Source organism: Notamacropus eugenii, chromosome 2, assembly GCF_028372415.1.
Source record: "Notamacropus eugenii isolate mMacEug1 chromosome 2, mMacEug1.pri_v2, whole genome shotgun sequence".
Classification (NCBI taxonomy): domain Eukaryota; kingdom Metazoa; phylum Chordata; class Mammalia; order Diprotodontia; family Macropodidae; genus Notamacropus; species Notamacropus eugenii.
In genome coordinates this window covers 378,599,881-378,621,716 of record NC_092873.1, presented here as the reverse complement: position 1 = coordinate 378,621,716, position 21,836 = coordinate 378,599,881, and the positions used below count along the sequence as shown (strand labels likewise).

The window sequence follows — 21,836 nt, the reverse complement described above, 5'->3', positions numbered from 1 at the left end:
CAACTTCTAAAGGCTTTCCAGCTGGGAAATGTTTCTTGGAAACCAGAAGCAGGAGGACAAGAATGGAGGAGTCCAAAGCCTCTGGCTTGTTTCCAAGCTCCATAAATCAATTAGGTATTTTCACCCCATCTCAGGCCATTCTTTTCCCCATTGCTGGTCCTTGGGCTCATATTCTGCCTGTCATGTCCCACCTGTCTTCCTAGGGAAAAGAAAAAAAAAAACAACTCACAAGATCCAGTTACCATTTCTTCTCGCTGAGAGAATGAGAATCAGAATAGCTCCAAGTAAGACCTAGGGAATAGGGTTGGTGTCAACTCTGACTCAGTACTTGGCACATCCAAGGGTAAAAAGTCTGAGTCACAGATTTGCTCCACATTCTGACCCCATGGTAGTCACATAAGCAGCTGCTCACCCTTTTCTGTCTTCTCCTCCTTCATTGCTGTCTCCAACCTACCAGCTTGTCTCTAAATTCTCATGTTTATGCACAGTAAGCCTCTCTTGGGCCAAGATCAGCCATTTTGTGTTAATGTCCTGTTCCATCCCTTAAAACCACGGCACCTCCACCCTCCTAGCATTCATTCATCATTCATTGACTGCCTACAGAATGCAAGGCACTAAGGAAGGGATACAGTGATGAATAAGGCATGGGCCCTTCCCTGGAGGAGCTGAGAGTCTGTCAGGGATGATAAAATAAGGATGCTGACAACTATGCAACAATGATAACATGACATGGTGGAAAGCAGACTGGGTTTGAAGTCATAGAATCCTCAATCTAGACCTGGGAAGGACCTTAGAGGCACACTTAGGCAATCTTTTCATTTTATAGATGAGGAAACTGAGGTGGGGGTGGGGGGGTCACACAGGTAGTAAGTGTCAGGGGCAGGATTTGAATCCCATACCTCTGATTCCAATGGTCTTCCCAACATACCCTTCTGCTTCCAGTCCAAAGATCTGTGCTCAAATGCCAGTTCTGCTCTTTGTTCTCTCTGTGACACTGGGCAAGTGACTTTCCCTCTATAGATCTCAGTTTCCCCATCTGTAGAAGGGGGTAGGGGGGAGTTTGAACTTATGGCCTTTAAAGTCCCTTCCAGCCAAAAATCCACAAGTCATTTTGAATGTGATGAATGTACCATAGGAGAATTGATGTCTAAGTGTTGTATGAGTAAAGAGGAGGGAGAGACTGCTAACCTCAAGCAGCTTAGTCTGGAAGAGAGAAACCTTATTAGGGGATTTCATGAAGAAGGCATTTGGGCAGGGCCTTTCAGGATGGGCAGGATTAAACAGAAGGAAACAGGGGAGGAGAACTTACTGGATGAAGGGATCAGAATAAGAAATAAAATCAGGCCTCACTCAATGAAACAGGAGTATCTAAAAAGTCCATCTCACAGTCCAATGCTACTTTTCTCTAAACATCCTGACAATCAACCATTAGTTTCTGGCTTAAACTATAGCTCCCATTTTGTTTACTTAAGCATTTATTTATATGAGAGAGGGTGTGTCCTGATGAGAAACTGCAGGTGCGACCTCCAGTGAGTAAGACTTGGGTCCAAGTCACGTCTCTACCACATACATTCTATCTGTGTGACTCTAGGTAAGTCACTTAACCTCTCAGTGCTTCAGGTAACTCTATGAGATGGTATTAGTTGTAGTAGCTGTTGGCCAACAACAACATGCCAACTCTCCATGACCCCATTTGGAATTTTCTTGGCAAAGATCCTGGAGTGGTTCATCATTTCCTTCTCCAGCTCATTTTACAGATGAGGAAACTGAGGCCAACAGGAGCAAGGGTTGAGAGAGGAAGTTCCTCAGCACAAGCTCCCTACACGGAGAGTCACAGGTCTGATAATAACAACATTGAATAGGAGACTACATAACAGAGGAATATCTTTTTAAAAATAAATTTCACTGATACCTTTTGTTTCTATATCAAACATCCCTTCTTCCCTCTCTCAGAAAGCCAACACTTATAAGAAAGAAGGGAAGAAAAAAACAGTTCATCAGAACTAACCAACCTATTTTTTAAAAAAAGGCTAACCTTATATGTGGCATTCAAATCAAATGAGATAATAATTATAAAGCACTTAGCACGGTGCCTGGCACATAGTAAGGGCTATGTAAATGTTAGTTGTTGTAATTATTCCATACCTATATTCTACCCCCTCTCATCTCTGCAAAGAATGAGGGGAGGCGTCTTCTCATATCTCTTCTTTCCATTGATGTTGTAGTCACCATGTGCACTGTTTTCTTGGCTCCACTTACTTCATTCTGCATCAGTTTGTGTAAGTCTCACCAAGCTTCTCTGCATTCTTCATGTTTGTCTTTGATTATAACACAGTAACATTCCCTTATCGTTATGGAACACAATTGGTTTAGCCACTGTCCAGCTGATGAGACCTATCCTTTGAACATCAGTATTTTCTTGGGGCAGCTAGGTGGCTCAGTGGATAGAGCACTCGGCATGGAGTCAGGAAGACTCATCTTCCTGAGCTCAAATCTGGCCTCAGACACTTACTAGATGTGTGATCCTGGGCAAGTCACTTAATCCTATTGACTTCAGTTTTCTCATCTGTCAAATGAGTTGGAGAAGGAAATGGCAAACTGCTCCAGTATCTGTGCCAAGAAAACCCCAAATGGGGTCACAGAGAGTCAGACACAACTGAAAAATGACCGAACAACAATTTGTCTGGTGGTGCCGTATGGCTACACATTACAGAACACCACAGGCTCCAAAAAATTAAAGCAAAGGGGTCACGTGAAGGGAAATGGAGACGTGAAGGGAGATATGAGTTGACTGCAACCTAAGCATCTGACCAGAAAAAGGAAGGTGATCTCACTTATGTAGGATAATTAACATGTTCCATTGGGATCCATAAATCTAGATTCCTCTAGAAGAGTCCCTCATCATATTGTGTGGTCTTTCCTAAGGAGGATTTACAGGAGGATATTGATAAAAGTCCCATAGGATAAGGGGTGACTGGATTGCAAAGCAGACTGTTGGAGGGAGTTGAGGGAGTTAGCAGCCAGTGAAATATTGGAGTAGTAGGAGTTTGGTATGAACGTTCATGTTTGCATGGTGGTATATGTATGGGCGCGCGCACACACACACACACACACACACACACACACACACACACACACACACACACACACACACACACACACACCCTCTGGTGAGAGTTGCACAGGATCAGCATTCCTCTTTGGTCCCCCTTCACAAGCCAGAAGGAAGGGGTTGGAACCCTGGCACACCATTTCCCAGAGGTTGTTGGCCCTCAGTCTAGTCTTCAGGAGGCTGCCACTCCAGTCAAAAGAAACTTTTCTAAGAAACTCATCTTGGCTGCCTCCCTGACTTCATGTATATGGCAGATTTTACAAATATGAGGATGAAGACTAAAATGAAGAAGGAGAAGGAAGAGGAAAAGGAGGAGGGAAAGAAACAGTAAGCATCCATTGTTCTCTGGAATTGGAATTCAGGGCCGAGATTATAGTGACTTAAAACAGAACCTGAGATAGTGGATTGGGTGCTGGATGTGAAAGCAGGAAGAATTAGGTTCTAAGTCTGCCTTGTTGTTGTTGTGGGTTTGTCCTTCATTTTCAAAGAGGACCATGACATCAGGGAGATGATGACATGACTTGCACTTGACTTTGATTTGAGGGAGTGAGGGCTGTGCAAGGTCACCAGCCTCACTTTCTCCTCCTGAGCCATCTGGGTCCAGTGGCCAGATATTCATCAAGATGAATGAGAGACACTTACCAGCTGTATGACCCTGAATCACTCATGCTCTCCCTCAGAGCCTCAATTTCCTCATCTGTAAAATGAGGGAGTTGAACTAGATGACCTGTAAACATTCTTCAAGCTCTAGATCTATGATCCTATGATCCTCTATTTAAATTAGAAGTGAGAAATGACAGCTTGTTCATCTACCTGCTTCCATGCCAAAAATTTTCCAAATTGTATAAGACAGATGGCCCTTCAATAAAAATGCTCTCATTTCCAATCAGAGACTCCCTGCAGTTCAGCTGGATGGACTGTGAATCATGGTGAGCTTTTCTGTTCACTCCATTAAGAAAATGGAGAAACATAACCTCACATATAGGTAATGAAATATCCTGATTAATTTTCAATAGATTGCCTACTAAGCACACAAGAGGCTTGGCTTTTTTTTGTGTTTGTCTCTTGTTCAGGCATGTCTGACTCTACGTGACCCCATTTGGGATTTTCTTGACAAAGATGCTGTAGTAGTTTGCCATTTCCTTCTCTAGCTCATTTTACAGATGAGGAACCTGAGGCCAAGAGGGTTAAGTGACTTCCCCAGGGTTACACATGTAGTAAGTGTCTGAGGCCAGATTTGAGCTCAAGAAGATGAGCTTTCCTGATTCTAAGCCCAGTGCTGTTTCCAGCATGTCACCTAGCTGCCTCAACAAGAGATGGGACATAGTTTTATTCCACCACTATTTACCTGTCTGAGATAATTAGAATGTAAGTATCTTGAAAACAAAGATTATTCTTTTTTATCTTTGCACCCCAATACTTAAGACAGTACCATGAATATAATAGACAATAAATGCTTTTTGAATTAGGTTTGACATAGGTTTGCCTGTAGATGGGGAATGAACAAGGATAAAGCTTGTGGAGAGCTTCTCCAGTGCCATATTTCTAATATTCTATGATGCACCTATATCTGCTAAGCTTGTGGCAAAAGTCTATTGTAACAGAATATAAAGAAGGGTTCTTTCTGGTCTGAGAGGAAAGATTGCTCGGGTATTTATTTTGGGCTAGATTTTTCTGATGTTTTTATTGCTTTGCTTTTGAAAACCTGCCTGTCTGGTAATGTCTATAAACTGAATTCTCCCATTGCCCAATTCCATTTAAAATTGGACACAAATTCCACACAGATGAAAAGAAGGCCCAACTACAGGAACAGAGAGGAGGAGAAGAAAGTAAGACAGTTCACACAGACCCTTCTCTTTTTCCTTCATTGTAATAGAAGTGGGTAGCTGACCAATCCTGAGAGAAATGCCAGAATCTTTTAAAGGGAGCATTTGTGAGATGAGAGGAAATGTTGCCAGCTTCAGCTGTGCCAAAAATGTACATAGGTTTTTTCTTTATAACTCTGTGGGAAAGGAGAGAAAGAGATGAAAAATTAGAGAGCTGGGAACAAAAATGGCTAAATGTTTTCCTCCCAACTGTTTGTTATCTGATATGCTGCAGCATCTTAAAAAAAAATCTTTCCAGCCTCTCACAAATGAGGGATTTAAAATACTAACAGATTTGATGAACCAGAAATGTTATTGGTCAGTGACCTAAGTGAAGAGGCTTGTCTCCACCTCAGATTCTTGGACACAGATGATATAGCAACTGACAACCTCATTTGATAACTAGTGTATCAAACAGTTAGTTTCCACAAACTTGTAGAACTGAGTCAGAGAGTGAAAGTATCCATCAGTCTCTAGGAGGTTGGATGTGGCCCCTGTCTGAATGAGATCGGCTGCCCTGTGAACTATGTCAGAGTATTGATCAGGTGACCAAAAATGAAAATTGAGAAAAGTGAATCTATCCATTTCACTGATGCTAACAGAAAGACAAAATAGGGCATTCCATATAAAAAATAGATAAAAAAAAAACAAGTAATGTAAGTAAAATGTTGCAGCATACCCCCTTGTTCTACCCAATCTACCAAACAATTATTGACTCATGTGACTGGAAGGAAATTGAAGGGTCAAGGAAATAAATTCTATCACTTATTTACTGTGAAATGTTGACTCTTTCACTTGTTTTCTCTGCACTTCAGTAGAATGCTTAGCTTCCATAGAATGCTTACAGTAATTAAGGAGGATGCCACTATTTTGGAAGAGTTTGGGTATGGGGGTGCCATATTTTTAGAAAGAACAGTGACAAATTGGGATGATTCCAGAAGAAGGTAAAGGGGATTGGAGGTTATCTCATAAGAGGACTACTTGAAGGAAATAGAAGGATTTAGCCTGGAGCAGAGAAGACTTATTAGGGACATTCAGTCTCCAGTCTAATTCAATTCAACAAGTATTTATTAGCTGTCCATTCTGTAGGAGTCACTGGGAGTTGTGGGGAGAGGGAATACAAATACAAAAGTGTGGTTATGTCTGTCCTTAGGGGGAGGGGAGACTACACACACACACACACACACACACACACACACACACATATGTACATACATATATGTGTATATGCATATATATATATATTAGGGTGAAGGAAGAATATGTACAGACTGTATATCTAAATACACAGATGTGTATTTAGATAATATATTTTAATAATTTTAATATGATAATATTTAAATATTTACATAAACATTAAAATAGATATTTAATCTATCATAAAATATATTTTATATATCAATATAATACAATATAGAATATACCTTATATTACAGGTATATTTATATAATATAAATACAAGTAAATTCAAGCATTTGAAGATCTGTCCTTTGGAAGAGGAATTAAATTTTTCTGTCCAAAGGGAATGGGTAGAAGTTATCAAAAGATGGAGACTCTCTAATTGGTCAGGCATTATTGGATTGCTGAGGCTAGGCTCATCAATTGAGAGGTAGAAGGGACCTCAGAGGCCAACTACTCCAACTTCTTCATTTTACAGATGAGGAAATTGAAGCCCAGGGAGGTTAAGTTTCTTGCCCATGGTCATCCAAGATAGCAAAATATCAGAAGTTGGATTTGGTCTTCTGACTCCAGAGACAGTAAGCATACTACTACACCACATGGCTTCTTAATTCAAACTGTCCCTAAGTAGAACAAGAGACCTCTGAAGAGCCACTTTGTCAGAGATGTTGAAGAGAGAACTCCTATTCAGATACCAGTTTGGATTGAAAGGTTCCTGAGATTCCTTCCAGCTCTGAGATTCTGGAATTCTGTATATGTCATGAGGGTTTATGAATGGATCCTTAGCTCGAAATGTTCTGTCTTAGTGGGGTTTTTTTAATGGATATACACTGCATGATGATTAAGTGCATGAAAGCCCCAATGAAGTCAGAAAAGACTCTGATCTTGACACTTTGACATCAGTAGACATGGATGGCATCAGAGGTCCCCTCCAAGAAACACAGATTTTTCAAGACAGTCTACTCTTCTAACTTCATTGGATTAAAAAAAAATCTTTTGATATTATGCAAGTCAACTCTTAGCCATCTAATGAAGTACCTACTTCATAAATTATCCAAATGTTCCTTCCCTCCCTGGGCTGTTCAGGGAGAATGTGTGTGTTTATGTGCATGGGTTTGATGAGGCATGTGTTTCCCCCTGCATTCCCAAGCTGGAGCGATAGATGTGGCAAATCAGATCAGTGGTCATTCTGGATATTTCATGCCTCTTCTCCCTTCTGTTAGTGACTGAGCAGTTGAGCAATTTTCTAGTCTCTCTCTCAAGTTGCTTAAAGCACTTCATACATTTTTAGGCTCCACCCTGGAGGAGAGAGATGAGATGATCATACATCTTTGGGGATAGAGGAGAGGGACAAAGACCCAGAAGTGTAAAGCCTTGTTCAGTGCTGGGCTCCACAGTCTCCAACCACAAAGCTACTACTTTGTAACTCTTCCGCGTTAAGAGAGTATTCTTTTTCCTCCTATACTTGGCAGCTAGCCTCCTTTGAATCAAGCTGGTGGCTAGTGCTGAGGATGGTCCAGTGGGGATGCAGAGCCTTTTCAACATTTTAGGGTGAACTTTGCTTCTTAACCAGCATGTTCTCTTCTTTGCTCTTTTTACTGTTCCCATCCCAGGGTGCTGGCTGTACTGCACTGGTGGTGGCTGTGGTTGCCAGAAAGTTGGAACTCACCAAAGCCGAGAAGCATGTTCACAACTTCATGATGGACACTCAGCTCACAAAACGGGTAAAAAGTCCCTTATTCACCTGTGAAACAGGGGAAATTAAAACCACTGAGGAACAATGCACCCCTGCTCCAACTTTCCCCAAGTCTCATCTCATGTAATCATCCATTCTGGCAATGTGCCTTCGAATAGAATCCAGCTTCAATGGGCCTCCCCTTGCCACCCTTTTTTAAATGAAAAACTTCATTTCTTCAAGAATTTTATGCCTTTATTTCTGCAACATAGATCACTATCCTTCTCACCCTTAGTGGACATTCTTTTGGGGATTTGTTATGATAGTAAAATATGTCACCTTATGGCCAACCTGGTGATTAACTTTTCCTAAATTAACTGGGTTATCCCAGGATGATAGCAACACAATTCATTACTCAATCAATTAATCCACAAGCCTTTATTAGGCATTTACTTTGTGCCAGATATTGTGCTAAGTACTTAGGATACAAAATGAAACACAGGTCTCAAAATTAAGGGCAGACTGTTAATACCTTTTTTCAAGTTACAATACCCCTCCTAGGACATCAAATGATTTTCCTGAAAATTAAATAAATAAGCTATAATGGTGGGATAGATCTATAGTAAGAGCTAATAATATAATAGCTACTATTTAGATATTGCTTTAAGATTTGTAAAACACTTTACAAATATTTCATTTGGTCATCACAATAACTCTAGTCTAAGACTTCTGACTCTAAGTCTAGAGGTCTGTTTGCTCTGGCACTTCACAGCTCTGCAGATGAGAAAACAGTCCCAGAGAAAGGAAAAGACCAGCCTCCTGCCCTTGCCACTACCCCTTGTTCCTCATTAGGAAGCATAGCAAAGACTCTTTAAAATGTTACTGCAAATGTGCCTGATGCCTGTCTTCAAATAAGACTCATTAAGAGGCACAATTCCTGAAATACCCAAATTTCAAAATGATAGCTCATCAAAGCAACATCATCCAATTTTTCCCCCTCTTGGTTTTTTCCTAGTAACGGCTCTCCCTTGTACCTTTGTCAAAGTGGTTAAATAGGATGACAAAACTGAAATTCTCATCTCCAAGTGAGGCAGATCATTTACCCACTGAAAGTGAAGCCCAACTTCAGCCCAAAATTGTCAAAGAAGAAAATGCTCATTTAGAACAGACAGAAATGAGTCTACCAGGATGACAACAGGCCAAATGATCAAGTCAGGGATTGTTTATTTAATGACAGTTTTATGACAAATTCTTTAGCATTGCTGTCTGAATGAAGGCCAGGAGTATGATTTCCTACTAGCTCATACTGTCCCTCCAAAATGAACCCTGTTTTGAATTCAGTAACTGTCAACATACAGCAGCCAGTCTTCCTCATTTTTACAGAGGGGGATTTATTCCTTAGCAGAATTTTGATTTAGTACTCTGAGAGGGAGATGAGAGTCAATGATTCATGTTATAGAGCAGTGGGAAAATGTGTTACAAACTGGGAAAGAGAGGGGAAGTTGGCAGGGTAGAAAGGAAAGTGGGGGAAGAAATGAGAGGGGAAAGGGGGAAAGATAGGGAAAAGGAGAAAGAGGGAAGTGGATGAGTTCAAGCGAGGTAGGAGAGAAGGAAAGAGGAAGAGAGGAGGAAAAGGGAAAGGGAGAGAGAAAGAAAGGGAGGAGGAGAGAGGGAGAAAGAGGGAAATGGGGGAGATAGAGAGAAGGAAAGAAAAGTAGGAGAGGAGGAAAGAGGGAAAGAAGAGGAAGAGACAAAGGGAGAGAGAGAGGGGAGAGGAGAGAGGAAGAAGAAGAGGGAGAAAGGGAAATAGGGAAGGGAGAAATAAAAAGGGAGAGGGAGAGAGAAGGAAAAGGGAGATAAAAGGAAAATGGGGCAAGAACAAGAGAAAGAAAGGTAAAGAAAAGGAGGGAGGAGAGAGAAGGAAATTGAGAGAGAGAGGAGGAGAGCCAGAAGGAAAGAGGGGGAAGGAGCAAAGGGGAGAGGGGCAGAAAGGATGAGAGAACACAAAAGGGGGAAAGAAGGTAAGCTTGCCAAGGCCTCTCCAATTTCTATAAAGCAGTTTCTCAAGAGAATTTTTTATGGTGTCTGACTGCTTTGTTTTTAATTGTGTTTATTGAGCTTTATAGAGCCAGCATAGAGGTTAAAAGGAAAAGGTACAGAGCAATATTCTTATTCTGTTGATATAGCAACTGCTGTACATACTATGTCATGGGGGTGGGTTAGCTGCTGTTCAGTTCAACAAAAGGAGATATTTTATGTGCGTAAGTGGTTGTGTCCTTCATCAAAGACTACAAAGGCTATAACTTTCTCTAAGGACTGTTGAACGTTTGAGTACAGAATCCCACTACCTTTCCTCTTCCTCTCAATCTTTCATTCCGCATGAATAAGCCAGCCACACACAGTAATTAAGGGGATCTGGGAAGATTATTTGTACCCAAATGGAAATATGCCTGCATCTATTATCCTGTAAAGTCCTTGGGCAAATCACTTTACTTCTCTGGGTCTCTGACTTTTTTCTGTGGGGGTGGAGGGTGGAGGAGATTTTGCCTCCAAGCCTTCTCAGAAATAGCTATTTAAAATTCCCTAATCTGAGAGTACCATACCAAGAAAAGGACCTCAGGAAATTGAGTGAATAGCATTTTTTTAAAAAATAATTTATTTACTTTTAAACTAAGAACACACTTGACATTTCCTCTTATTTCACGATCAGCCCTCCCTCAGTGAAGCAGACACCAGACTCCTGGAAAACGAAGTGAATTTCATCCCCTTTGTGATCTAGAAATTTCAGTGTGTGCAGAGGAGCCAGTTATAAAAATTAAACAAATCTTCTGGAACATAATTATAAAAGGTTATGAAGTTCTGGTTAATTTTGAGCTTTTAAAATAACTCCTTAATATCCTCCTTCAAATCTAGTTACGTTCAGAAAGACAAGAACAAAACTCAAGTCAGTCAATATTTATTGAGGTCCTTCTATGTGCAACGTGCCTTATGGAATCAAACACCAGCCCCTATGGGGGCTCCTAAAATTGATGCTATAATTATAGGATCATAGATTTTTTTTTTAAGCATCAGAGATTTAGAGCTGGGACTTTAGAGATCAAATAACCCCACTCTCATTTTACAGACGAGGAAACTGAGAGCCAGGGAGGCTGTGACTTGCCCAAGTTCACTTGTCCAAGTGGCAAAGCTAACATTCTTTCTTCCAAAGAACTAAAGGGTAGAAAACTTCAACAGCTAGAAGCTTTCCAAATCAGGAAGCATTGAGACTTGACAACCCTCTTTCACATCATCTTAATTGAAAGAAAACCAAATTGTTATTCTTGACCTGCTGCTATTTGAGTTCAATTTGACCTGTTCACAAATGAAGCCCACCTTTCTTTTTCAGAATTAATTCCTCAGTCTATTTTCCATTGAATTCAATTCTTTTTTAGTGTCTCCAAACTGTCCTTTGGATCTAGATGCAATAATTCACAGATCAAAGAAACCTCCAGTTTGGTATATGGTACATTCATAAGATCTCTGCAAATTCAGATAGAAAGAGAAAGGGAGAGAGGCAAGGGGAAAGAGTGAGAGAGGTGGAGAAAGGGGTGAGAGGAGAGACAGAGAGAGAGACAGAGACAGAGAGAGAAAGAGAGACAGAGACAGACAGAGACAAAGACTGAAAGACAGAGACAGAGACAGAGAGAAACACTACCTGATCTGGAAAGAAATTATCATGATATAATCGCAAACCTCTCAGGAAGTAGGTGAGAGATTTAACAACAGATGGAAACAATCACTTGGAAATCTATGAGGTAGATCAGTTCTTGTTTAAATACCAAAGTCAAACCATATGGGGACAAATGTTGTAATTTATTAATCACAAAAACATACTTCTACTGGGGTCGGTCATACTGACTGGTTACTCCCCAACCTAACCTCATTCTTGCCCTTCCCTTTTTTTCTATGACATAGTTTTGGACCTGAATTCAAATCCCACCTCAAACACTTTAGAGTTATGCAGCACAGAACTTCTCTTGCTCAGGAACTTTAGCCTGCCTCAGTTTCCTCATCTGTAAAATGAGAAAAATAATAACACCTATTTTGCAGGGCTGTTGTGAAGACCAAAAGAGGTAATCCATATAACATGTTTTACAAACCTTAGTACTATATAAATGCTAGTTGTCATAATGGAGGCAGCTGGCAGTACAGCAGATGACACTGAGCCTAGAATCAGGAAATCCCTTGGTTAGGGTTGTTGTGAGGATGAACTGAGATAATGCCCGTCATATAATAGGTATTACATAAATATTTATTTCCTCCCTTATAATGAGTGTTAGTGATACCAGTACCTTTATTTATTAGCAGGAGGGAAATGAATAAGAATAAAGCAATTGGGGCAGCTAGATTGCACAACTAAGTTGAACCTGAATTCAAATGAAGCCACTTACTAGCTGTGTGACCCTGGGCAAGTCATTTAACCCCAATTGTCTCAAAAAAAAAAAAAAGAATAAAGCCCTAACTGGGGCACCTAATGAGCTTCACATAAATATTAGATATTATTACTATTATTATGATTTATACATTAGGCAAGGAATTGAACTAGATGATATTGTAGAACCCCCATCCAACTCTGAGATTCCATGATTCTCTTCTAATTCTTTCTGAATCCTAGGATCTGTCTTTACTAAAACACAAATTGCTACACCAAGCACTAAGGTCTTGAATGCCACCAGATCTTCCCACGCTAACTCGGCAATGTTACTGTCATCGTTATTCTCATAATTATAACATATTCCTAACCTCTGGGCTAGTATATAATATATATGCAAATGAGAAGGGGAGAGATTTTTGTCAAGAATTATAAAAAGGACCTAGATTCCCCCAAATACTCAGTCACAGAATCCTAGAATCAGAATTGAAAGAGACCTTGGAGACTATCTAATCTAACCCATGTTATCGTTCAGTCATTTCAGTCATGTCCAACTTTCTGTGACTCCATTTGGGGTTTTCTTGGCAGAAATACTGGAGTGGTTTGCCATTTCCTTCTCCAGTTCATTTGATAGAGGAGGAAATTGAGATCAACAAGGTGAAGTAACTTGGCCAGGGTCACACAGTCAATAAGTGTATATGAGGTCAGATTTGAACTTAGAAAGAGGAGTCTTCTTTACTCCAGGTCTGTCACTCTATCCACTGCACCACACAGCTGCCCGAAATTAAATATAGGAGCCATTAAAAAGATATTTTTCTTTTTGAATTATTGAATTATTGCAAAATTTTCAAGTATTTTTATTTGGTGGCTGGCAACTTTTTTGGGGAAGCATGAAATATTGGAAATGATAACAGAACAACAACTCATGTATATATTAAATCATATGGAAGGTGGCACCAATATTATTATCTCCATTATAGATGTGGTAGCAAAGCCACAGTGCTGACTATGACTTGCCTGAAGTTGGGGGTAGGATTTGAATTCAAGTCTTCAGAATCTAAAGCTAGTGTTTTTTTCTGATGAAGTGTCCCTGTATATAAAGATGTGAAATAAGAAACAAAAGGAAAGTTTACAAGTTTATAGAGAACTTTTGCTAGAGGTTTTTAGAGATCAGTACTTGTGGTGTTACTGGGAACCAGGTCTCATCTTAGATGAGGAAAGAGCTTAATGTGATATAGCTTAAATATGGAGTCAGAAAATATGGTAACTGATATTTGGTAACTTGACTTTATATAAATAATTTTGACTCTCCAAGACTCAGTTTCCTCATCTGTAAAATGGGAGTGATGACATTTGCAGTATCAACCTCTCAGGGTATAAGAGTGGGAGTGGGAAGGGCAGTGATTTTTTAAACCTTTAAGACATTATAGAGCTAAAACTAACGTGAAACAGGGGTTTGGGCATACCCAGGGTGCCCAAATTGAGACTGTCTCTGCAGTATCATCTGGAGATTGGCTTCCTCCCTTTGGTGGTTGCACACATCCAGGTCCCCTCCCCAACAATAGCCAATCCTTTCAGCATCATAGAAACCCTACAGTGCCCTAGGGGAGTGGGGTCTACTTTCTCTCTCTAGGGCCCACACCCTTAGTCGAGATTCCCTACCCTAGCTCCCCTCCTTAGCCCAAGCACAAAAATTCCTGGTTGTAGCTCTAGCAATAGAAATTTCTTCTTATTTATCCCTTCTCCTTGACTGAGGAAACCCTTCTTTCAGATTCTCTCCTTCCTTTAGTCATCTTTCTCTAAGGCTTATAATTTTCTTATTTTTTTAATCCCTCATGGAATTCTCCCAGAAGTCAACTCTCTCCTGGCAGATTCTAAATCCCCTTTGGGTTGCCTCTTCTCCCCACCCCCCAACATTCCAGTTCTTTGGGTGGAATGATAGGTGGTAATTGAACCTCTTTGGCTCAGGAAGAGTTCATTTACAGTTCAGGGGAACCTCCAGATTGGCAGGCACCATATTAAGCCTCCCTCTTGAGTCTGGCACCTAATTCCTGTCTCACTTCTCTACTGGGACAGATGTGAGTCTTATATGGACTGCCTATACATTGTTCAGTTCAATGAAGCAAATTCTAATTAACCACCTACTATGTGCAGGGTGAGGCAGCTAGGTGAAGCAGTGGATAGAGCAATGGGTCTGGGGTCAGGAAGACCAGAGTTCTAATCTGGTCTCAGACAGCTGTGTGACCCTGGGCAGGTCACTTAACCTCTGTTTGCCTCAGTTTCCACATCTGTCAAATGAGCTGGAGAAGGAAATGGCAAACCACTCCAGTATCTCTACCCAGAAAACTCCAAATGGAATCACGGATAGTCGGACACAACTGAAACGACTGAATGACAACAACAAATGTGCCGGACCCTAGGCACATAATAAGTTCAGCATTCCTACAGCTCTCTTGGGATAGTGGAAAGAGAACTGGATCAAAGGGTCAAAGTCCGGAATCCCTAGGTTTTCCTAATTCCAAGACAAGCCCTCTATCCACTATATCATGCTGCCTCCAAAGTCACTTTACCCAACTAGGCCTCTGTTAACTTCCTTGTAAAATGACAGGTCTCTAAGATCCATTCCAGCTCTAAGTCCTGTGGCTCTAAGTACCCCCTCCCTTTCTTCCCTTTGCATCCTCAGCCTAAGGAGAGAATCCCTTCCCACTGCAGGACTCAGTTCAGGCTTAAGCAAAATTGCCACATAATAGAGATGCTAATAATGGCCTCACTCGGGGTTCCACCAGCAGGACTCCCAGGAACCGCTCTTCAAAGGCCTTTCACAGCTGTTGGAGGAAACGAGACACCCAGCCACTGGGTCTAGCACCCCGCTTCATTTCCTTGCCAGAGTTTATAGGCGCTGTGTGATGACAGAATGGCTGTTTCTAATTTCATGCAAGCTACCAGGTACAGGTTCCATGAGAGCCCAGCAAGAAGCCCACATGAGATGGGAGAGAGAGTTACTGTTCTTGTTAATAATAACTCACATCTCTGAATACTTTCAAGCTGACAGAGCACTTTCTCCACAGCCACCCTATGAGCTGTTATTATCATTTTACAGCTGAGGAAACTGAGGCCCAGAAAAGCTGTGCCTGCCCAGGATGACACAGCTAGTAAGCCTCAAAAAGGGCCTCAAGTCTGTGGCTTCTGCTTTCCCTTTCTAATATATGGAACTACAGAATCTCAGAGTCCATTTCAAGGTCATCTGATCCAACTCATCGCTCATAGCCAACAAGTGGCCATCTAGCCTCCCCTTGAGGCTGCCAGTGAGGAAGAACCCACTCACCTCCCAAAGCAGCCCATTCTACTCCTCAACAATTCTAATTGTCCATCAGCATTTGTTTACATCAAACCTATACACCCTGCCCTTCCCCCCATAGCTCCACCCTCAGGAGCCAAACAGAACAAATTTAACCCTTCTTCCAGTTAACAGCTCTTCAAAGATGTTCATGTATCCTTAATTACTCTTTTTTAGCCATTTGATGATTACAAAGTTTTCTTTCTTCAGCTTTCTTCTGAATGACCGGATAAGGTTATAACAATAATCACTGATTTATATGACAGGAGTAGTAGTACTAGTACTAGTACTAGTACTACTAGTACTAGTACTAGTAGTAGCAGCAGTGCAATAGCAACAGCAGTAGTAGTAGTAATGGTATAATCATTGAAGGAAAAAGATACAAAAGAGTGATGGCTTTGGAGCCAGACAACTAAGGTTCAGATCCTACCTACGCTATCTACTACCTTTATGACTTGGGGCAAGTCAGTTACCTCTCTAAGTGGACCTGAGCTTCCTCACTATAAAATGGAAAGGTTGGACGAGATAATATCTGAGGTCCCTTTCAGAATCCAGAATCCTATAGAGTTTCTGGAATTTTGCGAAGCACTTAAGATAATTTATTTGAGATTATAATAATAATAATTAATATCTTAGGAAGAAAGAATTGAACAACAAAATCAGATATTAATTCCTATTGAATCTGAATTTGAACTTGGTTCTTCTGACAAGATCATAAGGTCAGTATTCTTTCCACTATCCCACACATTTTTCTTTGGGGAAAGAAATAAAAATATGTCTTCATGGAAACATTTTGGAAACAGAAAAATTCTTAACTTAGTACTGGGGGTTTCTTTTATTGCTTAAGGCTCATTTTCCATACAGATACTTAAGAGATCATGCTCAGCTGTCTCCTTCTCAATGGGCTGTGTGTGTTGGGGGGGGGTGGGGGGGTGAGCAGTGTCAGAAGTCCTAGGTTCAGTTCCCTCTCTTCCTCCCTGGCCCTGTGCCCTTGAGCACTCCTCTCTGGGCTTCAGTTCCTTCCTCTGTAAAATGGGTGGCTTGGTGGGCTGCACCAGATGACCTCTAAAATCGCTTTTGGCTCTAACACTTTGTGATTCTATGAGAGAGCCCTTACTTGTTTGTTGGTTAAAACCTGAGGGCTTGGGGCATTTTGATTGTTCTTCCTCTGAGTTGAAGAGGATGGTATTGGTGGAAGAATTACTTTTTGTTGTTCCTTCATTTCAGTCATATCTGGCTCTTCATGACCCCATTTGAGGTTTTCTTGGCAAAGATGATGGAATAGTTTTCCATTTCCTTCTGAGTGGATTACTCTTTCCTTCTCCAGCTTGCTTGACAGATAATGAAACTGAAGCAAAGGGTTAAGTGACTTACCCAAGGTCATACAGCTAGTAAGATCAGAGGCTGGATTTGAACTCAGGTCTTCCTGACTCCAGGCCTAGCTCTCTATCCACAGTGAAAGCACTAGTCAAAAGGCCATGGAGTCCTAGATTTAGCAACCCTGTCTTCCTTCTCTTCATTCCCTTCTCTGGACTCTAGGTCCATATTCATCCTACCAGCCATGTCTTCTGGCTCTGGGTTCCCATGGGGGCCCAAATCCATTTTGGAAATGGAAAAGCTGTTTCTAAAAGCATCCCTCAAGCCCAGGCTTTTATGGAGTCTCCCAACCATCCTGAGAGTAGAGGGCTTAGGTTCAAAGAAGAGGAAACTTCACTTCTCCCCTCAGCCTGAAGAAGGACTCCACTGACTGATGTGAGGGAGGCTTCTGTCACATCTACTGCTAGACTGGAAAAGCTCTCTGCAGTTAAAAGCCTATTTCTTCTTCTCTCGTGAATATTGATCCACTTAGCTTTGTGTGAGGCCATTTGCTGACAATTAATTTCCAAGACAGCAACCGGCACTTTCCTCTAACATTACACTTTCTTAAACATATCTGCACACATTCCCCTTACATCCAAATCCATAAAAAAAGATGTGAATGCCTCTAATGAGACCTCTGCAGTGCTGTGATTTCCACGTGGCTCCCCCCACTCCATCACCAAATGTTGGCTGATTCACCCTGTTCTCTCAATCTGCCTAGGATAGCCTGTGACCACCAAAGAGGGCTCAGGTCCCTTCCAGATGGATAGCACTTGCAAAATATGCATTACTGGATGTTTGCAGAAATTGGCAGAGTATATGGAGCCCCCTATTATTGTTCTTGGCCTTGGACTCTAGTTTTGCTTTGCAGCTTCCCCTCCAAGGACTTTGATTTGCAGGTATTCAGGAACAAGTGGCAGCCTCTCTCTGGCTTGTGGATCTCTTCCTTCCCCCTCTATCCTAGATCTTGGGTGTGGTAGAGAATGGCCTCACCAGTGGAGTTCCCTGGATGCTCCATGGCATGTGGGAAGAGGGTTGGACTTGGATTCAAAAGTGCTGAATTTGAATTCTGGTTCTGGCATTTAACTTACTTTGTGGCCTCAGGCAAGGCAAATTGTGTCTGAGCTTCAGTGTACCCCTCTGTAAAATGAGGATAACAATGATAATAATGTGCTATATCAATCATATATAACAATTTAAAGTCTACAAGTCATTTTCCATACAGGATCTCATTTGAACGCCATAACAACCCTGTGAGGTAGGTACTAGATATTTTATTGCCCTCATTTTCACATGAGGAAACTGAGTTTCAGAGAAGTCAACTGACTTGCCTATGATCACAAAGCTAATAAAAGTCAAAGGCAGGATCTGAACCCAGGTCTTCCTGACTGCAAGGTCAGCTGGCTATCCAGGCATGCATAGTTGACATACTTACCAAATTTGCAAATGATGTCAAACTGGGAAGGATGGATAAGGGAAAGAAGGAAAGGGAAGGGATAAACATTTATATAGGACTGACCAAGAACAGTACCAAGTGCTAAACAAATATTCTTTTATTTGATCCTCACAACAACTCAGGCATTCTATCTACAGTACCAAACACCTGTCTCTGACTAGATGACAGTCAGGATTCCCAAAGGTCTTACCAGTCTAGAGAAATGAGTTAAATTGATTAGGATGACATTCAGTAGGGATAAATATGAAGACTTCTCCCTAAGTTAAAGAATAATCAATCAATCAATTTCACAAGTCTAAGACAAAAGATAGTCATTTGTCTGAAAAAGATCTGTGGATCTTAGCAGACTGAAAACTGATTATGAGTTGGCAGAGTGTTGTGGAAGTCAATGAATGCCATCCTGAGCTGCACTGATGGGCACAGCTTCCTCAGAGGAGGAGGTGACTACAGGTCCCTCTGTTCTCTGTCTATTGGGAACACATCTGGAGTATTGTAATCAATTCTAACACTGGAGGCCACAGTTTAGGAAGGAAGAACATTGAGAAAGTAGAGTGTCCATAGGAGGGCAACCAGATTGGCAAATAAAGTGAAATGAGAATCAATTATATAGGCACCTGAGAAAATCCTGATACAATTCTTCATTTTATAGATGAAGAAAGTGAAGCCCAAAGAATATGACCCAAAGGGTCATATAGCCTAGAAAAGAGAAGATTCCAGGGGCCAGAGTGGAGACATGACAGCAGACAGTTGAAGGACTGTCATGTGGAAAAGGGATGACTTTTTGTTTGTTTGTTTGGCCCCAGAGGTCAGATCCATGAGCAAGGTAGAGTCTGCAAAGGAGACAGATTTAGGCTCATTGTAAAGAAAAACTTGCTGATAATTGTAGCAGTTCAAAAATAGAATGAATGAGTTGCCTTTGGAGGCAATGGGATGTTAACTAACCCTGATTGGAGATTTTCAAGCCAAGGCTAGATGACCTATTGGATATTTTATAATGAGGACTTCTATCAAGTATGGATTGCATTGGATGTCTGCTAAGGTCCTTGCCAAGTCTAACATTCCATGATTCTGTGTAACTCTAATAATAATTCTACTACCTATGCCCATAGGTCCGTGGAGGGGAAGCTAGTTTGTCAGTCATATGATGTAGTGCTCAAAGGGACCATAGAGATCACTTGACCCAACTCTTTCATTTTCTAAACGGGACATTGAAGCTCAGATAGGTACTCTGACTTGCCCAGGGTTACACTGGTGAGGTGTGGTAGAACTCATATTTGAACTCAGATCCTCTGACTCCAGATCCACTGTACTTTCTGTTAAGTCAATAAGCTTATTTTAAAAATATTTCGTTTAAATTTTTTTTAATTTTGTGTTCCAAATTCTTCCTTTCCCTCCACTCCCCCCTCATTGAGAAATAAGGATTTTGACACATGTGCAGTTCTGTAAAACATATTTCCATATTATCCATGTTGTGAAAGAAAACATAGATGCCACACAAAAAATAAACAAGAAAAAGAAAGTTTCTTAAGTATGCTTCAACTTGCATTCAGATTCCATCAGTTTTTTTCTTAAGATGGATATTATTTTTCATCATAAGCCCTTTGGAATTGTATTGGATCATCGTATTGCTGAGAATAGCTAAGTCATTCACAGCTGATCATTATCATTGTACAATGTTGCTGTTACTGTGTATAGTGTTCTCCTGGTTCTGTTCACTTCACTTTGCTTTTCCTGTATGTCTTCCCAAATTTTTCTGAGAGCATCCTGCTCATCATTTCTTATAGCATAATAGTATTCCATTCCAATCACATACCACAATTTGTTCAGCCATTCCCCAATTGATTGGCATACCCTCAATTTCCAATTCTTTGCCACCACAAAAAGAGCTACTATAAATATTTTTGTACATGTAGATCCTTTTCCTTTTAATCTCTTACAGACCTAGTAGTGATATTTCTGGGTCAAAGGATATGCCCAGTTTGATAGGCCTTTGGCATAGTTTCAAATTGTTCTCCAGAATGGTTGGATCAGTTCACAACTCCACCAACAGTGCATTACTGTCCCAATTTTCCCATATCCCAATAAGATTATTATTAAGCAACTTATTAAGCACTTATTATGTTCTAGGCACTGTGCTGAGCACTGGGGATACAAAGAAAGGCAAAAAAAGTATCTTCCCTAATGGAGCTCATTATAAATGGGGGAGATAAAACACAAGCAACTTTGCACATATAAGATGAACACGGAGTAAACTGGAGGCAATCCCAGAATAAAGGCACTAACACTGAGGAGGACTGAGAAATATCTCATGTAGAAACTAGGATTTGAGGTGAAACTTGAAGAAAGCCAGAAGGTAGATAGAAATGAGAAGGGAAAGCACTCCTGGCATTAGGGAGATTGAGTATCTTGTGAAAGGAACTTAAAGGCCCAATGACCCTAGATCACATAAAGTCTTTAAAAGACTTGAAAGGTAGGAAGAGTTTATGAGGAGTTTATGGGAGAAAGGAAAGGGAAGAAGCATTTATTAAGTACTTACTATATACAAGACACTATGCTGAATACTTTACAAATATTATCTTATTTGATCCTCATGACAACCCTAGAAGTGATGAAAGTCTATACTAGAGTGGGGCCTATGTCAGAGAAAATAAGGGGTCCTGTATAAGAGATGCTGTAAAGGCAGAAATAAGAAGACCTGGCAACACATTAGATATGTGGGGTGACTGAGTGTAAGACAACAAGGATGATGCATAGGTTATGACTGTGTGATTGTGTGGTAGTTCCCACAAAGTAACAATAAAATTGGAAAGATGGAAGAGTTTGGGGGGAAGATAATGAGCTCATCTGGGGACATGTTGAATTTAAGATGTCTTTGGGGGATCCTGTTTGATGTGTCTCCTATGCAGTTGGAGATCAAGAGAGAGGTTAGGGCTGGATAAATAGATCTGGGGATCATCTGCATCAAGATGATCATTGAATCTAAGAAAGCTGCTGAGATCACCAAACAAGACGGTTTAGAAGAAGACAAGAGGACCCAGGACAAATCCTTGGGGGATGCCCAGGTTTAGTGTGCATAACTTCATTGAAGATCCAGCAAAGGAGAATGAATAGGAGTTATCAGAGAGGTAGGAATCATTTAAAGAGACCTCAACTTCTGTTCTTGTAGAATGGACTGCTTTGGCAAGCAGCAAGCTCTCCATTCCTGGAAATCTTCAAGTAGAAATTGGTTGACTGCTGATTAGGTGATTTGTGTTCAGGTGAAGATTGAACTGCAATCCCTCTGAGATCTCTTCCAATTCTGAGATTTGTCAATTACCCTTCTTATTCTTTCAGCTCAGGGAACACATTGCGAAGGGACTGCTGACTTTGGAGAGTCAGGATCTGTATTCAAATCCCAGCTCTCCTGCTTACTATGTGACTGTTGAAATCTTTTGATTTCTCT

The 21,836-nt window shown here is 40.9% G+C and overlaps 1 protein-coding gene across 3 annotated transcripts in view; it reads left to right on the top strand.

Annotated features, from left to right (window-relative positions):
• The window catches only part of KCNN3 (potassium calcium-activated channel subfamily N member 3), a 282,492-nt gene that overhangs the window by 249,893 nt on the left and 10,763 nt on the right, over positions 1-21,836 (top strand). For all 3 annotated transcript variants that reach the window (XM_072647120.1, XM_072647121.1, XM_072647122.1), the window contains one exon: positions 7,770-7,880. In XM_072647120.1, the coding sequence (XP_072503221.1) occupies positions 7,770-7,880 (111 nt within the window). The remainder of the gene's footprint in view (positions 1-7,769; positions 7,881-21,836) is intronic.